General features: G+C 47.1%; 1 protein-coding gene across 2 annotated transcripts; it reads right to left on the reverse strand.

The window, feature by feature from the left end:
- Nucleotides 1–230: 230 nt before the first annotated feature.
- Nucleotides 231–26,654, reverse strand: mcm9 (minichromosome maintenance 9 homologous recombination repair factor). 2 transcript variants are annotated; one of them, XM_061747137.1, is made up of 15 exons: nucleotides 26,588–26,654; nucleotides 25,206–25,418; nucleotides 24,223–24,349; nucleotides 23,425–23,513; nucleotides 22,344–22,550; nucleotides 21,779–21,860; nucleotides 19,424–19,624; nucleotides 18,636–18,761; nucleotides 17,450–17,569; nucleotides 13,164–13,338; nucleotides 10,263–10,465; nucleotides 7,771–7,980; nucleotides 7,568–7,650; nucleotides 6,490–6,635; nucleotides 231–2,040 (listed from the first exon to the last, which is right to left on the reverse strand). In XM_061747137.1, exons 2-15 carry the CDS (start codon nucleotides 25,377–25,379, stop codon nucleotides 678–680), a joined length of 3,306 nt encoding a protein of 1,101 aa, XP_061603121.1. In that variant the 5' UTR covers nucleotides 25,380–25,418; nucleotides 26,588–26,654; the 3' UTR covers nucleotides 231–677. The 2 variants fall into 2 exon arrangements, with proteins under 2 accessions (XP_061603121.1, XP_061603120.1); XM_061747136.1 differs by having other exon boundaries at nucleotides 23,425–23,531.
- Between the last annotated feature and the right edge of the window lie 198 nt (nucleotides 26,655–26,852).

Raw genomic sequence — 26,852 nt, forward strand, 5'->3', positions numbered from 1 at the left:
TAAATCAGCTTTACACAAAAACAGGAAATTATCACTTTTACCGTGAGATACAAATTCTTATCGTGAGGAATTTTTTTGACGGTTTATCGTGAACGGGAAAATATCACCACTTCCTAGTAAACACAATTTTTTCCTTCTAATATATTTCATAATTCCCTCCGCTTTTAATTATAAGAAAAATTAAAAAGATTGTGTCAAAACAAAGACGTAAATAAACCAGTTTAGTGGGAAACTGTTTAATCTTAAACAGGTAATGATTTATGCTGATTTAATGATGCAAACATGACATTTTAACAGGTTTAGTTTATTAGATCATTGATTATTAAATCATTGATTATTAAATCATTGATCTAAGTTTCAGTTTCTGTAGAAACATCAGTTTCAGGAACCGACCCGACCAAGTCCAACCGGGCCAGAACCCGTTCAGTTCTCAGTGGCTCCAACACTTCGTGTCACAGTTCTGATAGTTCTGGACCCGAATCCGGGTCCAGGTTCTGCTAGACCTCCTGGTCCCGGTCCAGGTTCTGCTAGACCTCCTGGTCCCAGTCCAGGTTCTGCTAGACCTCCTGGTCCCGGTCCAGGTTCTGCTAGACCTCCTGGTCCCAGTCCAGGTTCTGCTAGACCTCCTGGTCCCAGTCCAGGTTCTGCTAGACCTCCTGGTCCCAGTCCAGGTTCTGCTAGACCTCCTGGTCCCAGTCCGTGTCCAGAACTTCGTTACAGAACTCAGCAGAACCGAATAGACCCGGGGATCCGGTCCGGCCCGACGGACGGCCAAACTGGAAACATTTCCTCTTCTTCAGAGGCCCGGCAGGACCGGCAGGACCCGGTTCTGGACCCGGGTCTGGACCCTGGTCCTGGTCCAGCTCAGCCCGGTTCCACCTGGACCGGGTCTCTGGTTCTGTCCCGGGTTCTCCTCCAGGTCCGAGTCCAGACTCGGGCCGGTCCAGAACTCTGTCAGGGACGACGGAGGTCTGTGGTTCTGGTTCTGGTTCCCTGGTCTTCGTGGGCCCGTCTGGGCCGGGCCTCCCGGACTCCCCGCTGCCCTGAAGCCTCGGTCCTGGTTCTGGTTCTGGTTCGGTTCTGCAGCTGAAGGAGAACCGGGACAGTTTCTCCATCACCGTGCTGGTTCTGATCCGGCCTGAAGTGGATCCTGCTGGACCCGGAGGGGGGACCGGTCCCAGACCCGGACCGGTCCGGACCGGTTCCAGACCTGCTACCTCGTCCTCTCTGGACCAGAACCGCTTCTTGGAGGTTCTTCCTGCAGAACCTTCAACCCCGACCGGGTCGGGCTGGTCGGTTCTGCTGGGACCTTCTGGACCAGAACCTTCTGGACCAGAACCTTCTGGACCAGAACCTTCTGGTGGGCCACGTTTCCTCTTCCTGGGACCCGGGTCAGTCTGCTGGGTTCTGGTTCCGGTTCCAGGTATCGTCCTCCTGGGTTTGAAGGAGAACTCGGAGAACTTGGCCTTCAGTTCTTCAGGCGTCTCGGTCCGACCCGGTTCTCCATGTGGACCAGCAGAACCATCGGTCCGGCCCAGTTCACCAGCAGAACCAGAGGAACCACCGACCCGGACCAGCTGCCGGATCCGGCTGCTCAGGTTCTGGTTCAGGTTCCCGGGTCCGTCCAGAACCTTCTCTCTCTGATGAACCGGAGGTTCTGGTTCTGAAGACGTTGGTTCTCCTGAAGGAACCGAGGAACCGGGTCTGGTTGGTCCTGGTGGGTCCCGGTCTGGTTCCTGGTTCTGACCCGGTATCGGCCTGTTCTGACCCGGTACCAGCCTGTTCTGACCCGGTACCAGCCTGTTCTGACCCGGTACCAGCCTGTTCCAGGAGGTTCCGGACCGGTCCGGGGTGGAGGTGATTCTGGGGAACCAGCTGGAACCTCCTTCTGCTGGAGAACCGGTCCGGTCCAGGTCCTTGTCCAGGATTCTGGTCCCTCTGGTGGTCTCTGGGGGGGAACCAGGTTCTGCAGGACCAGGTTCTGGTGGACCAGAGGAACCAGGACCAGCATGAAGGTTCCTGCAGGTCTTGGTCTTCATCCTGAAGGAGAAACAACACATTAGTTAAGGAGCTCTGGTCACAATCTCCCTGGTGGAATGTAGTCACAATCTCCCTGGTGGAATGTAGTCACAATCTCCCTGGTGGAATGTAAAGTCACAATCTCCCTGGTGGAATGTAGTCACAATCTCCCTGGTGGAATGTAAAGTCACAATCTCCCTGGTGGAATGTAGTCACAATCTCTCTGGTGGAATGTAAAGTCACAATCTCCCTGGTGGAATGTAGTCACAATCTCCCTGGTGGAATGTAAAGTCACAATCTCCCTGGTGGAATGTAGTCACAATCTCCCTGGTGGAATGTAGTCACAATCTCTCTGGTGGAATGTAAAGTCACAATCTCCCTGGTGGAATGTAGTCACAATCTCCCTGGTGGAATGTAAAGTCACAATCTCCCTGGTGGAATGTAGTCACAATCTCCCTGGTGGAATGTAAAGTCACAATCTCCCTGGTGGAATGTAGTCACAATCTCCCTGGTGGAATGTAGTCACAATCTCCCTGGTGGAATGTAGTCACAATCTCTCTGGTGGAATGTAAAGTCACAATCTCCCTGGTGGAATGTAGTCACAATCTCCCTGGAGGAATGTAAAGTCACAATCTCCCTGGTGGAATGTAAAGTCACAATCTCCCTGGTGGAATGTAAAGTCACAATCTCCCTGGTGGAATGTAGTCACAATCTCCCTGGTGGAATGTAGTCACAATCTCCCTGGTGGAATGTAAAGTCACAATCTCCCTGGTGGAATGTAGTCACAATCTTCCTGGTGGAATGTAAAGTCACAATCTCCCTGGTGGAATGTAAAGTCACAATCTCCCTGGTGGAATGTAGTCACAATCTCCCTGGTGGAATGTAAAGTCACAATCTCCCTGGTGGAATGTAGTCACAATCTCCCTGGTGGAATGTAAAGTCACAATCTCCCTGGTGGAATGTAGTCACAATCTCCCTGGTGGAATGTAGTCACAATCTCCCTGGTGGAATGTAAAGTCACAATCTCCCTGGTGGAATGTAGTCACAATCTCCCTGGTGGAATGTAAAGTCACAATCTCCCTGGTGGAATGTAAAGTCACAATCTCCCTGGTGGAATGTAAAGTCACAATCTCTCTGGTGGAATGTAAAGTCACAATCTCCCTGGTGGAATGTAGTCACAATCTCCCTGGTGGAATGTAAAGTCACAATCTCCCTGGTGGAATGTAGTCACAATCTCCCTGGTGGAATGTAGTCACAATCTCTCTGGTGGAATGTAAAGTCACAATCTCCCTGGTGGAATGTAGTCACAATCTCCCTGGTGGAATGTAAAGTCACAATCTCCCTGGTGGAATGTAGTCACAATCTCCCTGGTGGAATGTAAAGTCACAATCTCCCTGGTGGAATGTAGTCACAATCTCCCTGGTGGAATGTAGTCACAATCTCCCTGGTGGAATGTAGTCACAATCTCTCTGGTGGAATGTAAAGTCACAATCTCCCTGGTGGAATGTAGTCACAATCTCCCTGGAGGAATGTAAAGTCACAATCTCCCTGGTGGAATGTAAAGTCACAATCTCCCTGGTGGAATGTAAAGTCACAATCTCCCTGGTGGAATGTAGTCACAATCTCCCTGGTGGAATGTAGTCACAATCTCCCTGGTGGAATGTAAAGTCACAATCTCCCTGGTGGAATGTAGTCACAATCTTCCTGGTGGAATGTAAAGTCACAATCTCCCTGGTGGAATGTAAAGTCACAATCTCCCTGGTGGAATGTAGTCACAATCTCCCTGGTGGAATGTAAAGTCACAATCTCCCTGGTGGAATGTAGTCACAATCTCCCTGGTGGAATGTAAAGTCACAATCTCCCTGGTGGAATGTAGTCACAATCTCCCTGGTGGAATGTAAAGTCACAATCTCCCTGGTGGAATGTAAAGTCACAATCTCCCTGGTGGAATGTAAAGTCACAATCTCCCTGGTGGAATGTAGTCACAATCTCTCTGGTGGAATGTAGTCACAATCTCCCTGGTGGAATGTAGTCACAATCTCTCTGGTGGAATGTAAAGTCACAATCTCCCTGGTGGAATGTAGTCACAATCTCCCTGGTGGAATGTAAAGTCACAATCTCCCTGGTGGAATGTAAAGTCACAATCTCCCTGGTGGAATGTAGTCACAATCTCCCTGGTGGAATGTAGTCACAATCTCCCTGGTGGAATGTAAAGTCACAATCTCCCTGGTGGAATGTAGTCACAATCTCCCTGGTGGAATGTAAAGTCACAATCTCTCTGGTGGAATGTAGTCACAATCTCCCTGGTGGAATGTAGTCACAATCTCCCTGGTGGAATGTAGTCACAATCTCCCTGGTGGAATGTAGTCACAATCTCCCTGGTGGAATGTAAAGTCACAATCTCCCTGGTGGAATGTAGTCACAATCTCTCTGGTGGAATGTAGTCACAATCTCCCTGGTGGAATGTAAACAAGGTGACTGCCCCCACTAACCCTCCCCTCTCAGGAACAGGTTAGTGGAGGAGCTTTCACACCTGTGGTTCTTTTTTCATTTATTGGTTTAGTTGATAGGGACAATGCAGTTTAAACATAGTTTCAGTACAATGACAGTAACTGATGTTCTGCACATAGAGTTTATAGCTATTGCTAATTTGCCACTCCTGTCCCTAGTTGGGCTTTTCTACCAATAAAATACAATACAACAATATCTAGGACCTATAATACAAAATATAAAATTACATCTATTTAAAAACAATCACAAAATAAACAGTCACATAATCCCACAATCTCCACACATCATACACATACTCCCTCACTCATTCACTCCCTCACTCATTCACTCCCTCACTCATTCACTCATTCACTCATTCACTCCCTCACTCATTCACTCCCTCACTCACTCACTCCCTCACTCATTCACTCCCTCACTCATTCACTCCCTCTCAACACGCATCACAACACACAGTAACAACATTTCAAAAGTGGGTTCTGGATGTCTGGTTCTGGACTGGTTCTGGACTGGTTCTGGACTGGTTCTGGACTGGTTCTGGACTGGTTCTGGTTCTGGACTGGTTCTGGACTGGTTCTGGACTGGTTCTGGACTGGTTCTGGACTGGTTCTGGAGGACTGGTTCTGGACTGGTTCTGGTTCTGGAGGACCCGGTTTCTGAGGCTGCTGTCAGACCTGTGGTTCTACCCCTGAGAACTAGTGAATAAAAAACAATCTTTAAAGATCCCACGTTCCACTGGATTCCCCCCTGAACTCCACCTGAAGACTAAAGTACTAGTACTGAATAAAGTACTAGTACTTTATTCAGTACTAGTACTGAATAAAGTACTAGTACTGAATACAGTACTAGTACTTTATTCAGTACTAGTACTGAATAAAGTACTAGTACTTCTTCTTCTTCCGGCGCTCGGTGAAGGCAGACGTTTTTCTGCTCCTCTCCCTCCCTATCCGCCCTGCTGCTTTTGTTTGTCTCGTCTTCAGAGTCTCTCCTTTTCACTCCTCCCAAACTCTCTACAATCATGGAATTGATTAACTGGTCTCTCAGCACAATTGACCACATTTTTGCGACGAGAAGTCAGGGGGTAAGGGAGTCACAATCTCCCTGGTGGAATGTAAACAAGGTGACTCTGCTCCCACTAACCCTCCCCTCTCAGGAACATCTGTGGACCTGGATCAGAACTGACCGAGCCGTCTGATAACATCAAGGACATTGGCTGAGAGCAGCTCTGGGAGAAGTTCACGGACTCATCGCTCACACACACACACACACTTACTGATAACCACACCCCCCTCATCTTCAATGCCTTCCCTGGCTCCCCTTTTATCAGCCTTGGGTGAACTGTGCCGGGACCCCCCCCCCCCCCCCGACTTGCCCACCCCCCATACCCATAGGTTATGATGTTGTTTTGTTGTGTGTATGTTGCTTTTTTTTTCTGTGCTGAGGTGTTTTTTGCACCTTGACACTAGGTATTAATACACAGTGTCTCCTCCTCCATCCCAGTGTCATCCTTCCTCTAAAAATGGCGTCCGTATTAATCGTATATATATATATATATATATATATATATATATATATATATATATATATATATATATATATATATATATATATATAATGGTATATATAACCGTATTAACAGAGCCATCGGTGTGAACCGGAGTCAAGTTCTCTCGTCTGATTTATGTCTGACCTGCAATAAAGCTTTTTCTGATTCTGATTCTACTACTAGTACTAATTCAGTACTAGGAACCTACCGGTCCAGTCGGTCCGTCTCTACCTGTAGTTCCTACCTGAGGAAGTTCCTACCTGTCCAGTCTGTAGTTCCTACCTGTCCAGTCGGTCCATCTGTACCTGAGTTCCTACCTGAGGAAGTTCCTACCTGAGGAAGTTCCTACCTGAGGAAGTTCCTACCTGTCCAGTCGGTCCATCTGTACCTGAGTTCCTACCTGAGGAAGTTCCTACCTGTCCAGTCGGTCCATCTCCTGCTGCAGCAGGTCCGGCAGGTCCAGTCCCTCCAGCAGAACCTGGACCTGGTTCTGGTACTGCTGGACCGGGTCGGAGGGGAAGGAGGTCAGCAGGGTGTTGATGTTCCCTAGGAGAGCGCCGCCCTGGTGGAGGAACCACAGTAGTGATGCATCGATTGTTCGGTAACCGAAATTGTTCGGCCGAAAATGGCAAAAAAACACTTTGGGTGTTCGGTGGAATAAGTGGGAAAAAAAAACAAACAATTAATAACGGCGTTGTAAAATAAGGAAATAGACTGGCCGCTCCGTAACGGTTGCACCACAAACATAAATCGTTGGCCAACCAAAAAGTACAACATAAGAATTTTACCAACATTCACCAGCAGGTGGAACCAAAACAACATAAATCAATCTATTCCAGGTTTAGATGAGGAAATCAAACGTTAGAGCGTGGAGTGAAGTGGTGCAAACATGTCAGCAGTGTGGAAGTATTTTAGAGTGTTAGAATAAAACAAGAATGGCTGTTTGACATGAATGTTCTGCTCAAATATCTAGAGGGGAAACATCTGCAAAGTCTTTCAGCTACAAGTTTGATTTATCATTTGAAATGATAAAAAACATTTTTATTGTTTTAAGGCCTATGTTACAATGTTCAGTCAGTTAAGCCTAACGTAAGCTCAAAGATGGACAAAACATTTATTTTGCTAAGTTATTGTTCTTTGCTGGTATAATGTCTGCTGGAATATTTAAGAAATGCTGGGAAATTAAAAAATGTTCAGTTTTTTATGTTCAACAAATATTTTCTACCTTGTAATTTTGTAAAAGATATTTTTCTTTTAAAAGCATGAATAAATCAAATGTATTTGATTTATGCAATGGTGAAAAAATTGGCAAAATAAATGAAAAACGGCTGAAGAACCATGTTCGGTATTCGGCCAAGTGTTTATTATTATTTTCAGTTTCGGTGCATCACTAAACCACAGCATTACAGACTGCGACATGTACTGGGCTAATGGTGACCCCTAACCTCCAACCCCTAACCCCTGACCTCTGACCCCTCCCAGAGTGGTCCTCACCTGCATGGAACTCTCCATGACGGAGATGGAAACGACGGCATCTTCGATGGTGACGGTCGTTCTCAGCATGATCCTGGCGTGAGCTGGAGAGAGTTAGCATAGCAACAAGAAGAGTTAGCATCTTTAGGTTCTAGGGGTCTAGGGGAGACCAGGGTCTAGGGGGTTCAGATTCAGGTCTAGGGGGTTCAGGTCCAGGGTCTTACCTTCGGCCAGTCTGCTCAGGCTCTCCAGCATGCGGATGGTGGTTCTAGCTGCGTTGCGGGCGTCGCTCTGCCGCTGCAGCTGGTAGTAGCGCGTCAGGATAACGTTAGCATCGTCAGACATCTGCGGCTGCAGCTGCTTGATCAGGCTGAAGTACGACCTCATCTTCTCCAAGGACCACAGGGACGAAGACGAGGACTCGGCTGGAGGACCTGCAGGACAACAGGGTACCACCGTTACACCTCCATGTATTCCAGGGTACCACCGTTACACCTCCATGTATTCCAGGGTACCACCGTTACACCTCCATGTATTCCAGGGTACCACCGTTACACCCCCATGTATTCCAGGGTACCAGTACCACCGTTACACCTCCATGTATTCCAGGGTACCACCGTTACACCTCCATGTATTCCAGGGTACCACCGTTACACCTCCATGTATTCCAGGGTACCACCGTTACACCTCCATGTATTCCAGGGTACCAGCACCACCGTTACACCCCCATGTATTCCAGGGTACCACCGTTACACCTCCATGTATTCGAGGGTACCACCGTTACACCTCCATGTATTCCAGGGTACCACCGTTACACCCCCATGTATTCCAGGGTACCACCGTTACACCCCCATGTATTCCAGGGTACCACCGTTACACCCCCATGTATTCCAGGGTACCACCGTTACACCTCCATGTATTCCAGGGTACCACCGTTACACCCCCATGTATTCCAGGGTACCACCGTTACACCTCCATGTATTCCAGGGTACCACCGTTACACCTCCATGTATTCCAGGGTACCACCGTTACACCTCCATGTATTCCAGGGTACCACCGTTACACCTCCATGTATTCCAGGGTACCACCGTTACACCTCCATGTATTCCAGGGTACCACCGTTACACCCCCATGTATTCCAGGGTACCACCGTTACACCCCCATGTATTCCAGGGTACCACCGTTACACCTCCATGTATTCCAGGGTACCACCGTTACACCCCCATGTATTCCAGGGTACCACCGTTACACCTCCATGTATTCCAGGGTACCACCGTTACACCCCCATGTATTCCAGGGTACCACCGTTACACCTCCATGTATTCCAGGGTACCAGCACCACCGTTACACCTCCATGTATTCCAGGGTACCACCGTTACACCTCCATGTATTCCAGGGTACCACCGTTACACCCCCATGTATTCCAGGGTACCACCGTTACACCTCCATGTATTCCAGGGTACCACCGTTACACCTCCATGTATTCCAGGGTACCACCGTTACACCTCCATGTATTCCAGGGTACCACCGTTACACCTCCATGTATTCCAGGGTACCACCGTTACACCACCATGTATTCCAGGGTACCACCGTTACACCTCCATGTATTCCAGGGTACCACCGTTACACCTCCATGTATTCCAGGGTACCACCGTTACACCCCCATGTATTCCAGGGTACCACCGTTACACCTCCATGTATTCCAGGGTACCACCGTTACACCACCATGTATTCCAGGGTACCACCGTTACACCTCCATGTATTCCAGGGTACCACCGTTACACCTCCATGTATTCCAGGGTACCACCGTTACACCTCCATGTATTCCAGGGTACCAGCACCACCGTTACACCCCCATGTATTCCAGGGTACCACCGTTACACCCCCATGTATTCCAGGGTACCACCGTTACACCCCCATGTATTCCAGGGTACCACCGTTACACCCCCATGTATTCCAGGGTACCAGCACCACCGTTACACCTCCATGTATTCCAGGGTACCACCGTTACACCTCCATGTATTCCAGGGTACCACCGTTACACCTCCATGTATTCCAGGGTACCACCGTTACACCCCCATGTATTCCAGGGTACCACCGTTACACCCCCATGTATTCCAGGGTACCAGCACCACCGTTACACCTCCATGTATTCCAGGGTACCACCGTTACACCTCCATGTATTCCAGGGTACCACCGTTACACCTCCATGTATTCCAGGGTACCAGCACCACCGTTACACCTCCATGTATTCCAGGGTACCAGCACCACCGTTACACCTCCATGTATTCCAGGGTACCACCGTTACACCTCCATGTATTCCAGGGTACCACCGTTACACCCCCATGTATTCCAGGGTACCACCGTTACACCTCCATGTATTCCAGGGTACCACCGTTACACCTCCATGTATTCCAGGGTACCACCGTTACACCTCCATGTATTCCAGGGTACCACCGTTACACCTCCATGTATTCCAGGGTACCACCGTTACACCTCCATGTATTCCAGGGTACCACCGTTACACCTCCATGTATTCCAGGGTACCACCGTTACACCCCCATGTATTCCAGGGTACCACCGTTACACCTCCATGTATTTCAGGGTACCACCGTTACACCTCCATGTATTCCAGGGTACCAGCACCACCGTTACACCTCCATGTATTCCAGGGTACCAGCACCACCGTTACACCCCCATGTAGCAGGTCGGTTACCTCGGTCCTCCAGGATGAAGGTGGAGATGATCCGGTCCCACTCGGGGTTCCTGGTGTCCATCAGAACCAGAACCAGATCAAACCGGCTGAGCAGAGGACTAGCCAGGGCCACGTTGACCGACAGAGGCTCGTTGGAGTCGTACCGTCCTTTAGGGTTGGTGGCCGCCAAGATGGAGGTCCTGGTGTTGAGCTTACACACCATCCTGGGGACAGGGGGGGCAGGGAGGACATGGGGGTAAAGGACATCATCACTTTTCTTCTTCCAACCAGAAATCCTCAGCTCTGAAGCAGCTGCAGCTGCAGGAGGTTGTCGGTTTGACGCCGTCTTACCCGGCCTTGGCCACGCTGAGCGTCTGTAAGGGGGTCCAGGTCTAGTCAGGGGTCCAGGTCTAGGTCCAGGTCTAGTTAGGGGTCCAGGTCTAGGTCCAGGTCTAGTTAGGGGTCCAGGTCCAGGTCCAGGTCTAGTTAGGGGTCCAGGTCTAGTTAGGGGTCCAGGTCTAGTTAGGGGTCTAGGTCTAGTTAGGGGTCTAGGTCTAGTTAGGGGTCCAGGTCTAGTTAGGGGTCTAGGTCTAGTTAGGGGTCTAGGTCTAGTTAGGGGTCCAGGTCTAGTTAGGGGTCCAGGTCCAGGTCCAGGTCTAGTTAGGGGTCCAGGTCTAGGTCCAGGTCTAGTTAGGGGTCCAGGTCTAGTTAGGGGTCCAGGTCTAGTTAGGGGTCCAGGTCTAGTTAGGGGTCCAGGTCCAGGTCTAGTTAGGGGTCCAGGTCTAGTTAGGGGTCCAGGTCTAGTTAGGGGTCCAGGTCTAGTTAGGGGTCCAGGTATAGTTAGGGGTCCAGGTCTAGTTAGGGGTCCAGGTCCAGGTCTAGTTAGGGGTCCAGGTCTAGGTCCAGGTCTAGTTAGGGGTCCAGGTCTAGTTAGGGGTCCAGGTCTAGTTAGGGGTCCAGGTCCAGGTCTAGTTAGGGGTCCAGGTCTAGGTCCAGGTCTAGTTAGGGGTCCAGGTCTAGTTAGGGGTCCAGGTATAGTTAGGGGTCCAGGTCTAGTTAGGGGTCCAGGTCCAGGTCTAGTTAGGGGTCCAGGTCTAGTTAGGGGTCCAGGTCTAGTTAGGGGTCCAGGTCTAGTTAGGGGTCCAGGTCCAGGTCCAGGTCTAGTTAGGGGTCCAGGTCTAGGTCCAGGTCTAGTTAGGGGTCCAGGTCTAGTTAGGGGTCCAGGTCTAGTTAGGGGTCCAGGTCTAGTTAGGGGTCCAGGTCCAGGTCTAGTTAGGGGTCCAGGTCTAGTTAGGGGTCCAGGTCTAGTTAGGGGTCCAGGTCTAGTTAGGGGTCCAGGTCTAGTCAGGGGTCCAGGTCTAGTTAGGGGTCCAGGTCTAGTTAGGGGTCCAGGTCCAGGTCTAGTTAGGGGTCCAGGTCTAGTTAGGGGTCCAGGTCTAGTTAGGGGTCCAGGTCTAGTTAGGGGTCCAGGTATAGTTAGGGGTCCAGGTCCAGGTCTAGTTAGGGGTCCAGGTCTAGGTCCAGGTCTAGTTAGGGGTCCAGGTCTAGTTAGGGGTCCAGGTATAGTTAGGGGTCCAGGTCTAGTTAGGGGTCCAGGTCTAGTTAGGGGTCCAGGTATAGTTAGGGGTCCAGGTCTAGTTAGGGGTCCAGGTCCAGGTCTAGTTAGGGGTCCAGGTCTAGTTAGGGGTCCAGGTCTAGTTAGGGGTCCAGGTCTAGTTAGGGGTCCAGGTCTAGTTAGGGGTCCAGGTCCAGGTCTAGTTAGGGGTCCAGGTCTAGTTAGGGGTCCAGGTCTAGTTAGGGGTCCAGGTCTAGTTAGGGGTCCAGGTCTAGTTAGGGGTCCAGGTCTAGTTAGGGGTCCAGGTCCAGGTCTAGTTAGGGGTCCAGGTCTAGTTAGGGGTCCAGGTCTAGTTAGGGGTCCAGGTCTAGTTAGGGGTCCAGGTCTAGTTAGGGGTCCAGGTCTAGTTAGGGGTCCAGGTCTAGTTAGGGGTCCAGGTCTAGTTAGGGGTCCAGGTCTAGTTAGGGGTCCAGGTCTAGTTAGGGGTCCAGGTCCAGGTCTAGTTAGGGGTCCAGGTCTAGTTAGGGGTCCAGGTCTAGTTAGGGGTCCAGGTCCAGGTCTAGTTAGGGGTCCAGGTCTAGTTAGGGGTCCAGGTCTAGTTAGGGGTCCAGGTCCAGGTCCAGGTCTAGGTCCAGGTAGGGCTGTGCGATTAATCGATTTTAAATCTAAATCGGATTTATTCATCACAATCGATGTTAAAAAAAGGAAAATCTGAAAATGGATGTTCCTTTTTTGCAGCTGGCTGCATGCGTCTAGTCGTCTTTGTTTGGTCAAGAAAATTGTAAATGTTGTCACTTTACTAAACTCAAGGAGGATTTACAGGATCTTTCAGTTGCACTTCATTCCCAATAGGGACATTTGTTTGCTATTTTTCTTTAAAAATAAAGATAAAATATTTGAAACAATTTATTCCATTGTCTTTTGTAGTTTTACCAAAAAAATCAAAAATCAGGTTTTCAGAGAAAAAAAATCGGGATTTTATTTTTGTCCTAAATCCTGCCTAGCCATGTCTGCACCATGTGTCTGTGTGTATAACTTAGGTCAATTGTAGTGTGCTTGTGTCTGCGGGGAGGGGGAGGGGGAGGGGGGCAGGGCGTTAATAAGTTTTATGTTTATTTGTTTTATGTTAAGCACTTTGTGTTGCATTATTTGTATGAGAAGTGCTATATAAATAAAGTTTGATTTGATTTGATTTGATTTGAAAATCGCCCAGCCCTAGGTCCAGATCTAGTTAAGGGTCCAGGTCTAGTAGGGGGTCCTGGTCCTGGTCCAGGTCCAGGTCTAGGGGGTCCAGGTCCAGGTCCAGATCTAGTTAAGGGTCCAGGTCTAGTAGGGGGTCCAGGTCCAGGTCCAGGTCCAGGTCTTACCCGGCCTTGGCCACGCTGAGCGTCTGCTGCTCCATGGCCTCGTGGATGCTGATCCGGTCCTGCTCTTTGATGCTGCTGAACTCATCGATGCAGCAAAGACCTCCGTCTGCCAGAACCAGAGCTCCGGCCTCCAGGTGCCACTCGCCGCCGTCCCGGACCGCCGCCACCGTCAGACCTGCAGGACCAGAACAGGACCAGTTAGGACCTGGACCAGGACCAGCGCTCCGGCCTCCAGGTGCCACTCAGACCCGTCCCGGACCGCCGCCACCGTCAGACCTGCAGGACCAGAACCAGACCGGTCAGGACCAGGACCAGGACCAGGACCAGAGCTCCGGCCTCCAGGTGCCACTCGCCACCGTCCCGGACCGCCGCCACCGTCAGACCTGCAGGACCAGGACTTTAGTACCCGGGAGGACCGGTCTGGGCAACGCCAGCACCTTAATACTGATGAGGAATTTGGCCACAGACACATCTGACTGTAAATTGATTTTTGTCTCTAACTTTTAGGCTTGTTTATTCCTGCCTTTTGTACTTTGAACTTACTGTATAAAAGTCATGATTCCAACCACTCTGGGTCAGCACACCAACCCAGACACGCTCTGTAGGTCTGCTCACCGCCGGCTACTGAATAAAACTCTCTACACCACAGACTAAAACTCTCTACACCACAGACTAAAACTCTCTACACCACAGACTAAAACTCTCTACACCACAGACTAAAACTAAATACACCACAGACTAAAACTCTCTACACCACAGACTAAAACTCTCTACACCACAGACTAAAACTCTCTACACCACAGACTAAAACTCTCTACACCACAGACTAAAACTCTCTACACCACAGACTAAAACTCTCTACACCACAGACTAAAACTCTCTACACCACAGACTAAAACTCTCTACACCACAGACTAAAACTCTCTACACCACAGCGGACTAAAACTCTCTACACCACAGACTAAAACTCTCTACACCACAGACTAAAACTCACTACACCACAGACTAAAACTCTCTACACCACAGACTAAAACTCTCTACACCACAGACTAAAACTCTCTACACCACAGACTAAAACTCTCTACACCACAGACTAAAACTCTCTACACCACAGACTAAAACTCTCTACACCACAGCGGACTAAAACTCTCTACACCACAGACTAAAACTCTCTACACCACAGACTAAAACTCTCTACACCACAGACTAAAACTCTCTACACCACAGACTAAAACTCTCTACACCACAGACTAAAACTCTCTACACCACAGACTAAAACTCTCTACACCACAGACTAAAACTCTCTACACCACAGACTAAAACTCTCTACACCACAGACTAAAACTCACTACACCACAGACTAAAACTCTCTACACCACAGACTAAAACTCTCTACACCACAGACTAAAACTCTCTACACCACAGACTAAAACTAAATACACCACAGACTAAAACTCTCTACACCACAGACTAAAACTCTCTACACCACAGACTAAAACTCTCTACACCACAGACTAAAACTCTCTACACCACAGACTAAAACTCTCTACACCACAGACTAAAACTCTCTACACCACAGACTAAAACTCTCTACACCACAGACTAAAACTCTCTACACCACAGACTAAAACTCTCTACACCACAGACTAAAACTCTCTACACCACAGACTAAAACTCTCTACACCACAGACTAAAACTCTCTACACCACAGACTAAAACTCTCTACACCACAGACTAAAACTCTCTACACCACAGACTAAAACTCTCTACACCACAGACTAAAACTAAATACACCACAGACTAAAACTCTCTACACCACAGACTAAAACTCTCTACACCACAGACTAAAACTAAATACACCACAGACTAAAACTCTCTACACCACAGACTAAAACTCTCTACACCACAGACTAAAACTAAATACACCACAGACTAAAACTCTCTACACCACAGACTAAAACTCTCTACACCACAGACTAAAACTCTCTACACCACAGACTAAAACTCTCTACACCACAGACTAAAACTCTCTACACCACAGACTAAAACTCTCTACACCACAGACTAAAACTCTCTACACCACAGACTAAAACTCTCTACACCACAGACTAAAACTCTCTACACCACAGACTAAAACTCTCTACACCACAGACTAAAACTAAATACACCACAGACTAAAACTCTCTACACCACAGACTAAAACTCTCTACACCACAGACTAAAACTAAATACACCACAGACTAAAACTAAATACACCACAGACTAAAACTCTCTACACCACAGACTAAAACTAAATACACCACAGACTAAAACTAAATACACCACAGACTAAAACTCTCTACACCACAGACTAAAACTAAATACACCACAGACTAAAACTCTCTACACCACAGACTAAAACTCTCTACACCACAGACTAAAACTAAATACACCACAGACTAAAACTCTCTACACCACAGACTAAAACTAAATACACCACAGACTAAAACTAAATACACCACAGACTAAAACTAAATACACCACAGACTAAAACTAAATACACCACAGACTAAAACTCTCTACACCACAGACTAAAACTCTCTACACCACAGACTAAAACTCTCTACACCACAGACTAAAACTCTCTACACCACAGACTAAAACTCTCTACACCACAGACTAAAACTCTCTACACCACAGACTAAAACTCTCTACACCACAGACTAAAACTCTCTACACCACAGACTAAAACTCTCTACACCACAGACTAAAACTAAATACACCACAGACTAAAACTAAATACACCACAGACTAAAACTCTCTACACCACAGACTAAAACTAAATACACCACAGACTAAAACTAAATACACCACAGACTAAAACTCTCTACACCACAGACTAAAACTCTCTACACCACAGACTAAAACTCTCTACACCACAGACTAAAACTAAATACACCACAGACTAAAACTCTCTACACCACAGACTAAAACTAAATACACCACAGACTAAAACTCTCTACACCACAGACTAAAACTAAATACACCACAGACTAAAACTAAATACACCACAGACTAAAACTCTCTACACCACAGACTAAAACTCTCTACACCACAGACTAAAACTCTCTACACCACAGACTAAAACTCTCTACACCACAGACTAAAACTCTCTACACCACAGACTAAAACTCTCTACACCACAGACTAAAACTCTCTACACCACAGACTAAAACTCTCTACACCACAGACTAAAACTCTCTACACCACAGACTAAAACTCTCTACACCACAGACTAAAACTAAATACACCACAGACTAAAACTCTCTACACCACAGACTAAAACTCTCTACACCACAGACTAAAACTCTCTACACCACAGACTAAAACTCTCTACACCACAGAATAAAACTCTCTACACCACAGAATAAAACTCTCTACACCACAGACTAAAACTAAATACACCACAGACTAAAACTAAATACACCACAGACTAAAACTCTCTACACCACAGACTAAAACTAAATACACCACAGACTAAAACTAAATACACCACAGACTAAAACTAAATACACCACAGACTAAAACTAAATACACCACAGACTAAAACTCTCTACACCACAGACTTAAACTAAATACACCACAGACTAAAACTAAATACACCACAGACTAAAACTCTCTACACCACAGACTAAAACTCTCTACACCACAGACTAAAACTCTCTACACCACAGAATAAAACTAAATACACCACAGACTAAAACTAAATACACCACAGACTAAAACTCTCTACACCACAGACTAAAACTCTCTACACCACAGACTAAAACTCTCTACACCACAGACTAAAACTCTCTACACCACAGACTAAAACTAAATACACCACAGACTAAAACTCTCTACACCACAGACTAAAACTCTCTACACCACAGACTAAAACTCTCTACACCACAGACTAAAACTCTCTACACCACAGACTAAAACTCTCTACACCACAGACTAAAACTCTCTACACCACAGACTAAAACTCTCTACACCACAGACTAAAACTCTCTACACCACAGACTAAAACTAAATACACCACAGACTAAAACTAAATACACCACAGACTAAAACTAAATACACCACAGACTAAAACTCTCTACACCACAGACTAAAACTAAATACACCACAGACTAAAACTCTCTACACCACAGACTAAAACTCTCTACACCACAGCGGACTCTGAACTGGTTTTGATAATATTCTTCAACACTACCTAGATAGACCGGTCTGAGGTTCTACCCGGTTCTGGTTCTGGTTCTTACCTGCACTGGTGGACCCGACTCCAGCCGTCAGCACCGAGCGATTCACCACCTTGGTGGCGTATTTGAGGAACTGGGACTTTCCTGTTCCAGGATCCCCGACCAGCAGCATGTGGCACTCTCCTGGAATAATAATAATAATAATAATAATAATAATAATAATAATAATAATAATAATAATGATAATAATAACAATACTACTAATAACAATAACAATAATAATAATAATAATAATAATAATAATAATAATAATAATAACAATAATAATAATAATAATAATGATAATAATAACAATACTACTAATAACAATAACAATAATAATAATAATAATAATAATTATAATAATAATAACAATACTACTAATAATAACAATAATAATAATAATAATAATAATAATAATAATAATAATAATAATAATAATAATAATAATAATTAAAGCTGCAGCAGCGATGAACGGGCCCTCACGCGTGCAATTTTCACCAATAAAGGTCAAGGACTCAAAACTGAGTCTGATGACACCACCATGACTCTCTATGTCAAACTATTCAAAAGTTATAGCAGAAAATAGGAACTATCAAATATGGACCAATCAGAGGAAGGGGCGGGGCTAATTTGCACCAATTATGAAAAGTAATGCGTGGTGTCGCAGGATGTAGACGCACATTTTGATGTATAAGACTCCTGGGTGCACGTTACGGTTCGGGCTGAATTAACGGCCGAAGGAATGGCATAAATTTCGCCAAAATGACACGATTAATTCAAAATGGCCGACTTCCTGTTGGGTTTCGGCCATGGCTCCAAGAGACTTTTCTTTAAGTTGTGACATGATACAGGTGTGTAGCGATTTTCGTGCATGTACGTCTAACCGTATCGTGGGGCTTGAGGAACAAAGTTTTCTAGGGGGCGCTGTTGAGCCGTTAGGCCACGCCCATTAATGTAAACCATTAAATATCACATTTTTCATTAGGCCTGGATTGGTGCAGAATTTGGTGACTTTTTGGGCACGTTTAGGGGAAAAAAGACCCTCATTTCATCTGAAGAAAAACAGGAAAAATAAAAACAATTCCTACAGACACAATAGGGCAATATTATTATAATAATAATAATAATAATAATAATAATGATGACGATGATGATGATGATGATGATGATGATAATAATAATAATTGCTAGCTGAGCCGGGTCGTACCTCTGATCTTGGTCCCAGAAGAGTCGATCCTCTGGACTCCTCCGGCTAACACCATAGCAACCGCTAGCTTCACCACGTACATCCCATAGACCTGCGGACAGAAGCTCAGCAGGAAGTGGTTCCTGCCTGCAGAGGAGACGCCGTTAGCCACCTAGCTGCTACCTGTTGTGCATGTTTGCAGGCCGGAGCTTCAGGAGCTGCGTTCTGGCCTGCGGTCCCGGTCCCCCCCCCCCCAGGTCCAGGCCCAGGCTTTTCTCCCACTATGGGAGTTTTTACCTCCAGTGTCCTGGATCTGGAAACATCCTGGAGACAACTATGTTGTAATGGACGCTATAGAAATAAAATTGAATTGAGTTTAATGGAATTACAGAAGCTCAGCAGAATGTGGTTCCTGCCTGCAGAGGACACGCATGACATGCTGAAACAGAAACCACTTTAAAACCAAAAATATATTTCCCTCCCCCGTCTATTTCCATTTCCAAACAATTTTGAAAAAGCTCCAGGAGCCACTAGGGCGGCGCTAAAGAGCCTCGGGTTACTGAACCTCGAGCTAGCTGGTATCCTAGCATGCTAGCTGGTACCCTAACAGGAAGTGGAACCTCCTACCGGCCAGCGGGTCGTGCTCGTAGCTCCTCCAGAACTACCTAGCTGGTATATGTATATGTATGTGGCTAACCCTAACAGGAAGTGGATCTTCTGGTACCCTAACAGAGTATCACTGGTTCCTACCGGCCAGCGGGTCGTGCTATGTGCTAACCCTAACTCTAACAGGAAGTGGAACCTCGTACCGGCCAGCGGGTCGTGCTCGTAGCTCCTCCAGAACTCCTGGAACTCCTTCTGCAGGTCTTTGTTCATCAGAGCAGCGTTAGCTTGCTGGTTATTGACTTCAACGTTGTTAGCCTTTAGCACCAGCTCCGCGTCGCAGCGAGAGCCGTCGTACAGCGGCTTCCAGCGCAGACGCATCACGCCGTAGACGGTGACGTCATCACCTGGGGACGGAGATCAATCAATCAATAACGGTGATGTCGTCTCCTGGGGACGGAGATCAATAAATCAATAACGGTGACGTCGTCTCCTGGGGACGGAGATCAATAAATCAATAACGGTGACGTCGTCTCCTGGGGACGGAGATCAATAAATCAATAACGGTGACGTCGTCTCCTGGGGACGGAAATCAATAACGGTGACGTCGTCTCCTGGGGACGGAAATCAATAAATCAATAACGGTGACGTCGTCTCCTAGAACAGAAATCAATAATGATCAATAACGGTGACGTCGTCTCCTGGGGACGGAAATCAATAAATCAATAACGGTGACGTCGTCTCCTAGAACAGAAATCAATAATGATCAATAACGGTGACGTCGTCTCCTGGGGACGGAAATCAATAAATCAATAACGGTGACGTAGTCTCCTAGAACAGAAATCAATAAATCAATAACGGTGACGTCGTCTCCTGGGGACGGAGATCAATCAATCAATAACGGTGACGTCGTCTCCTGGGGACGGAGATCAATAAATCAATAACGGTGACGTCATCACCTGGGGACGGACATCAATAAATCAATATATCAATAACGGTGACGTCGTCTCCTGGGGACGGAGATCAATAAATCAATAACGGTGACGTCGTCTCCTGGGGACGGAGATCAATAAATCAATAACGGTGACGTCGTCTCCTGGGGACGGAGATCAATAAATCAATAACGGTGACGTCGTCTCCTGGGGACGGAGATCAATAAATCAATAACGGTGACGTCGTCTCCTGGGGACGGAGATCAATAAATCAATAAATCTTCTTCTTGCCCCTTTTCTATCATGGAATGGAACATATGTGAACTATTTCCATGATATGGAATAAATAAAAATGAAATGAAATAACGGTGACGTCGTCTCCCGGGGACGGTGAAGGAAGAAAAAATAAGTTTTGTCCTGAAATGTCCGTCATTCTCAAAACAGTCATATCAGCTGCACCTGTTGTTTATTGTAACCGTGAGAGAAGCGTTTGGTTCACACGGGGAGCTCAGTCCCCTGAGAGCCAGGCCTTAGCGTGAGAACTGGCAGGCGGGGGTTGAAGGGGCAACCCCCTCCGCGAGAAAGGTATAAAGACGCGAGAGCCGGAAGTCCGGGGAGAGTCTGCTGTGGGTCTAGTGCACAACGCCCAGCCGGGGTTTTTTATCGCTACTCTGCCAGGACTGTCCGGCTCTCCCAGTCCTTCTGTGTTAAGGTGAGAGTTTTAAGCCTAGCCCCTTGTGTGATTGTCTGTTGTCTCTCCTGTCTGTCTCCTGTCATTTGCGGGGGATAACTTGACACAGAGTTACCCTAGCAAAAGGCAGTTGTGTGTGAGTCTTTTGTTTGCACTGCTTGCTAATAAATGTATTCATTATAGCAAAAGCGAGTGTGTGTCTGATTCATTTTTTGCACAGCCGACCGCTCTCGAACCTAAGTGATATTTACTCCCAAAACAGACGGAAATCAATAAATCAATAACGGTGACGTCGTCTCCTGGGGACGGAAAAGCTGAGGTTTAAGATTCTGGTTCTGCAACGCGATGAGCTCCCCACGGGGCAGCCACGCCGTTAACCTGCTAGCACGTTAGCCTGCTAGCACGTTAGCCTGCTAGCACCTCCCACTATGGTAGCTACGCGTCGAGAGCTGTGATTGGTTCCTGGTGGTAGCAACACATTTCTGGTTCTGGTTGGTGAAGCAGTCGTGAACTTTCAGCCTCTTTTCTTCGTGTGAGTGGGTGATTTTTTATTTTTTTGGTTGTTTTGGTTTTTTGCACAATAGTTGTCCTTATCTGGAGGGTTTAGCACCGCGGAGAAATAGAGTGACGGACAAGTCCGAAGGTTCACGACGGTGTCGCGGCAACAGCATCCCGGCAACGGCGTCACCCGGCAACGGAGTGATGCGGCAAGGGAGTCACGCGACGCCGGCAACGGAGTCACGCGACGCCGGCAACGCCGTGGTGGCAACGGAGTCACGCGGCAACGGAGTCACGCGGCAACGGCAACGCCGTGGTGGCAACGGAGTCACGCGGCAACGGAGTCACGCGGCAACGGAGTCGCCGCGGCAACGGAGTCGCGCGGCAACGCCGCAGGCTCTGCGTTGGCGGCGCAGAAACATAATTCAGGTTCATCTCACCAGACTTGCAGACGTCCACCAGGTCGTCCTCCAGAACCACCACCAGGGACCGAGGAACGCTGCCCACAGACAGTCTCTGGACCTGGAGGAGACAAGAACCATCAGAACCAGGACCAGGACCAGAATCTGGTCTGGTAGAACCTGATCCAGGACCAGGACCAGGTCTGGTAGAACCTGATCCAGGACCAGGACCAGGACCAGGACCAGGTCTGGTAGAACCTGATCCAGGACCAGGACCAGGTCTGGTAGACCCAGATCCAGGACCAGGACCAGGACCAGGTCTGGTAGAACCTGATCCAGGACCAGGACCAGGTCTGGTACACCCAGATCCAGGTCGGTCTCTGGACCTGGAGGACAAACATCTATTGATTACCGTATTCGGCGCACCCTCAGTTTTGAACCCTGAGGTCTAGATCCAACCAGGGGTGCAGAATCGGTCTGAAGACCTGATCCAGATCTGATCCTGGATCTGAATCTGGATCTGGACCTGGACCTACCTGTTCCTGGATCTTGATCTCCTGCAGGTCTCTGCAGGTTGCTGGTTCTGATCCAGACCTGGACCCACCTGTTCCTGGATCTTGATCTCCTGCAGGTCTCTGCAGGTTGCTGGTTCTGATCCCCCGGAGAGACAGGAGAACTTTACGGAGTTACATCCTGCAGGATTGGGGCAGGAGGGCGGAGCCACGAAGGTGTAGAACTGCTCAAACTCCGCCTCCAGCTGGATCACATGACCACACCTGGAGCACAGGTAGTCCCGCTGGGACTCCAGGACCTGGAATTAGAGGGACCACATGAGACCAGGACCTGGAGCACAGGTAGTCCCGCTGGGACTCCAGGACCTGGAATTAGAGAGACCAGGTAAAACCAGGACCTGGAGCACAGGTAGTCCCGCTGGGACTCCAGGACCTGGGGGGGACAGAGACCAGGTAAAACCAGGACCTGGAGCACAGGTAGTCCCGCTGGGACTCCAGGACCTGGGGGGGACAGAGACCACATCAGACCTGAACCAGGACCTGGACCTGGAGGAGGGAGGGACCAGGTGAACCTGGACCAGATTTGGCCCAAATATAAGACGACCTGATTATAAGACGACCCTCTTTTTCAAGACTGAAGTCTGAAAAAGTTTTTAACACCAAATTCAATGTTTATACAGAAAATAATGACAGTACGTCTGAAACAAACGTTTATAACAACATATTGTAGAGAAAAGCCAGTTATTTTGCCTCATTAAACCATCATGTTGAAGTTTCATCATAACTTCTCCTCAGCTGCCGTTAACCTGCCGATCTTCACACACTTTTCTACACATTGGAGAAACTACGTTTCTCCATCTTCTCTTCATCTCTTCTCTTATTTTCTTCTCTGTTTTTATTTGTATTCTGGGTTCAGGGTTTACTTTGTCCTGGGGAGTTCAGCTTTTACAGATGTGGCTCCCTCTAGTGGAGAGATGGTGTAACATCTAGACCTGAATGGAAGACGACCAACACTTTTTCAGACTGATTATATAAAAAGACTTATATTCCGGCCGATACGGTAATAGTCATTTTAAAATAGTAAAAGTTAATTTGTGTCTGGGTTTGGGCCCGTGGGGGGGGAACTTTATCCTACTGTCACCCCGTCTGAACCCTGATGCTGTCTCTGGTTACCTTGGCGACGCTGGTCCGGATCACCGTCCCGGTGACGGACAGGAAGTGTCCCACGTCCCTGGAGCGGGGGATGGTGTGACGGGTCAGTTCTGGACACACCGGGAGACCTGGTAACCATGGAAACCAGAGGAGAATGGAGAATGAGAGGAGACCTCTGACCTTTAACCCTAACCCCCCCACCTTTACCCCCCACCTGTGATCCGGGCGTGCAGCGTGACCTTTAACCCTAACCCCACCCCACACGTGACCTTTAACCCCCCCCTTTACCCTCCACCTGTGACCTCTGACCTTTAACCCCCACCTGTGACCTCTGACCTTTAACCCCCCCACCTGTGATCCGGGCGTGCAGCGTGACCTTTAACCCCACCTGTGATCCGGGCGTGCAGCGTGACCTTTAACCCCACCTGTGATCCGGGCGTGCAGCGTGACCTTTAACCCCACCTGTGATCCGGGCGTGCAGCGTGACCTTTAACCCCACCTGTGATCCGGGCGTGCAGCGTGACCTTTAACCCCCACCTGTGATCCGGGCGTGCAGCGTGACCTCTGACCTGTGATCCGGGCGTGCAGCGTGACCTTTAACCCCACCTGTGATCCGGGCGTGCAGCGTGACCTTTAACCCCACCTGTGATCCGGGCGTGCAGCGTGACCTTTAACCCCACCTGTGATCCGGGCGTGCAGCGTGACCTTTAACCCCCACCTGTGATCCGGGCGTGCAGCGTGACCTCTGACCTGTGATCCGGGCGTGCAGCGTGACCTTTAACCCCACCTGTGATCCGGGTGTGCAGCGTGACCTCTGACCTGTGATCCGGGCGTGCAGCCAGCGTTTCCTCTTGTTTCCTCCAGAAATCTCCTCAGATTTTCTCTGTAAAACTTCATCAAATATTTCCAGGACCAGGTCGGGGAACGCGTTGAAGAAATCTCCCACCTGTGGATGAACACACATGAATACACAAGTACACACCTGTACACACCTGGAACACATCTGGAAGAGACATGAATACACCTGTACAAACACATGTACACACACATGTACACACCTGGAACAGACATGAATACACACATGTACACACACATGTACACACACCTGTACAAACACATGTACAAACACCTGTACACACTCATGTACACACTCATGTACAAACACATGTACACACACCTGTACACACTCATGAACACACCTGGAACAGACATGAATACACCTGTACAAACACATGTACACACTCATGTACACAAGTACACACAAGTACACACCTGGAACAGACATGAATACACCTGTACAAACACATGTACACACACCTGTACACACTCATGAACACACCTGGAACAGACATGAATACACCTGTACAAACACATGTACACACACATGTACACACAAGTACACACAAGGACCAGGTCCAGGACCAGGTCGGGGAATGCGTTGAAGAAATCTCCCACCTGGACACACAAGTACACACACAAGTACACACCTGGAACAGACACATACACACATGTACACACTCATGAACACACATGTACACACTCATGAACACACCTGTACACACTTCCCCACCTGGAACACACATGAATACACATGTACACTAACAACAGTCACACCTGCAGATGAACACACCGGGAGATGTGTGAAGATACATGTGTGTGTGTATATGTGTGTGTGTGTGTGTGTGTGTGTGTGTGTGTGTGTGTGTGTGTGTGTGTGTGTGTGTGTAAGTGTGTATAAGTGTGTATAAGTGTGTATAAGTGTGTATATAAGTGTGTATATAAGTGTGTATAAGTGTGTGTACCTCCATATTGGCCTCAAACAGCGTCATGGCGTTCACCACCAGGGGCTGATGGGAGTTCTCCTCTCTCTCCTCGTCCTCCAGGGCGAGCTGCAGCAGGTCGTCATGGTGATGCTCCGTCACGTACGACTCAAACATCCGGCCAATCAGAGCCTGCTGCTCCGTGCTCATCGCCATGACGACCTGAGAGACCACGGCTCAGCTAAACCCGTCCTGCTGAACTTAAAACTTTATAAATTAATATAAACTACAGAAAGAAAGCAGAACATTTTTACTGCAATAACGAAAGAGCAAACAGAAAGTCTGTAGAAACAGAAATGTTATTTATTTTAGGTCTGAATTAACTGTTTTACTGTTTAATTGTATTTATTTTAGTCAATTCATTTAAACTGGAACCAGAAACCGGCTCTTATTTGCAATGACATGAACAAAAATGACTTTTTTAAGAGGAAGTTGTTTTACTGGTAATATTTGGTAACTAGATCTCTTATTTTTTATTGTAAATGTATCTTTTAAATCCAATCAGGCAGAAAAACCATGACATTAACGGCATTTATTATTATTATTATTATTATTATTATTATTATTATTATTATTATTATTATTATTGAACACAATTTATAAACAAGAACACACATTTATACAAACTGCTAGTGGAGGAAATAAAATACAAGATAAGAAAATAGAATATATTTAAGGACGTAAGAGACATAACCACAAACAATAAGGTAAACATAAGTTAAATTAATAACAAAAACAGTCAGGCATTTATTTTAAGCCAAATAGCATTTGAGAGATTAAAATGAAAAATATTTTGATATATCAGCCAATAATAATATAATTATTTCAGTTATTTTTTTTAATAGAGACAAAAAAACGTTTGAAATAATTTAAGAAACCTTGTAAAGATGTTTTATTTGTCTCCACTAACAGTGTAAATGATATTTATCCAGTAAAATAACGACATTAACCAAGAGACACTGGTTTGTCAATTGTATCTATGTAAAAAAATAATATTAGCGATTTCTAATGTTGGGATGTCGTTCATTTTTAAAGATAAATCATTATAATTTGACAATGAACGGCATTAACAGCAGTCGCTGCTGCTTTGTTTACTTCCGGTATCCTCTCTACCTCGACCAATGGGAAGAGCGGATACTGCTACGTCATGCTCGTGTGGTAATAAGCTGCCAGCTCATTGGTCGCCTAGCAACAGCACTGGGACAGGTTTACCTTAAGTTTCATATAAACGAGCAAGATATTCAAAAGTGCGTCCCTTTTCTGCTCCGTGTGACACTTTAATGATAAATACAGGACTTTAGTTGATAAATACGAAACTTTAGTTGATAAATACGGGATTTTAGTTGATAAATACGGAGACTCACCTGGAACCAGCAGGTTTCAGACTCCTCCGTCTCTGCAGCGCGCTCTTCTTTCGTAAACAGCTCATCCTCTTCCTCCTCTTCCTCCTCCTCTTCCTCTTTTTTAAAATAAATCTTTATTGACAAAGATCACAATACACAGTATAAAATCACAGCGTACAGGTAACAGGTAACAGTAATTTAATTACTTATTTATATAAGTTCCTTTTATTTCATTATGTCTGTTTATTATTTATTTTATTCAGTCTGTTGCACTTTATGTTAAAGC

The sequence above is a fragment of the Cololabis saira genome, chromosome 18 (assembly GCF_033807715.1).
Source record: "Cololabis saira isolate AMF1-May2022 chromosome 18, fColSai1.1, whole genome shotgun sequence".
NCBI lineage: Eukaryota > Metazoa > Chordata > Actinopteri > Beloniformes > Belonidae > Cololabis > Cololabis saira.

What these genes read in the sequence shown, in the direction of transcription:
- mcm9 (XM_061747136.1), bottom strand. Translation starts at nt 25,379, where the DNA reads ATGGCGATGAGCACGGAGCAGCAGGCTCTGATTGGCCGGATGTTTGAG. An exon ending in AGATCAAGATCCAGGAACAG is followed by an intron (nt 21,861 to 22,343) that starts GTGGGTCCAGGT and finishes TGTCTCCTCCAG; the next exon opens with GTCCAGAGACTGTCTGTGGG. An exon ending in GGTGGACGTCTGCAAGTCTG is followed by an intron (nt 19,625 to 21,778) that starts GTGAGATGAACC and finishes CTCCGTCCCCAG; the next exon opens with GTGATGACGTCACCGTCTAC.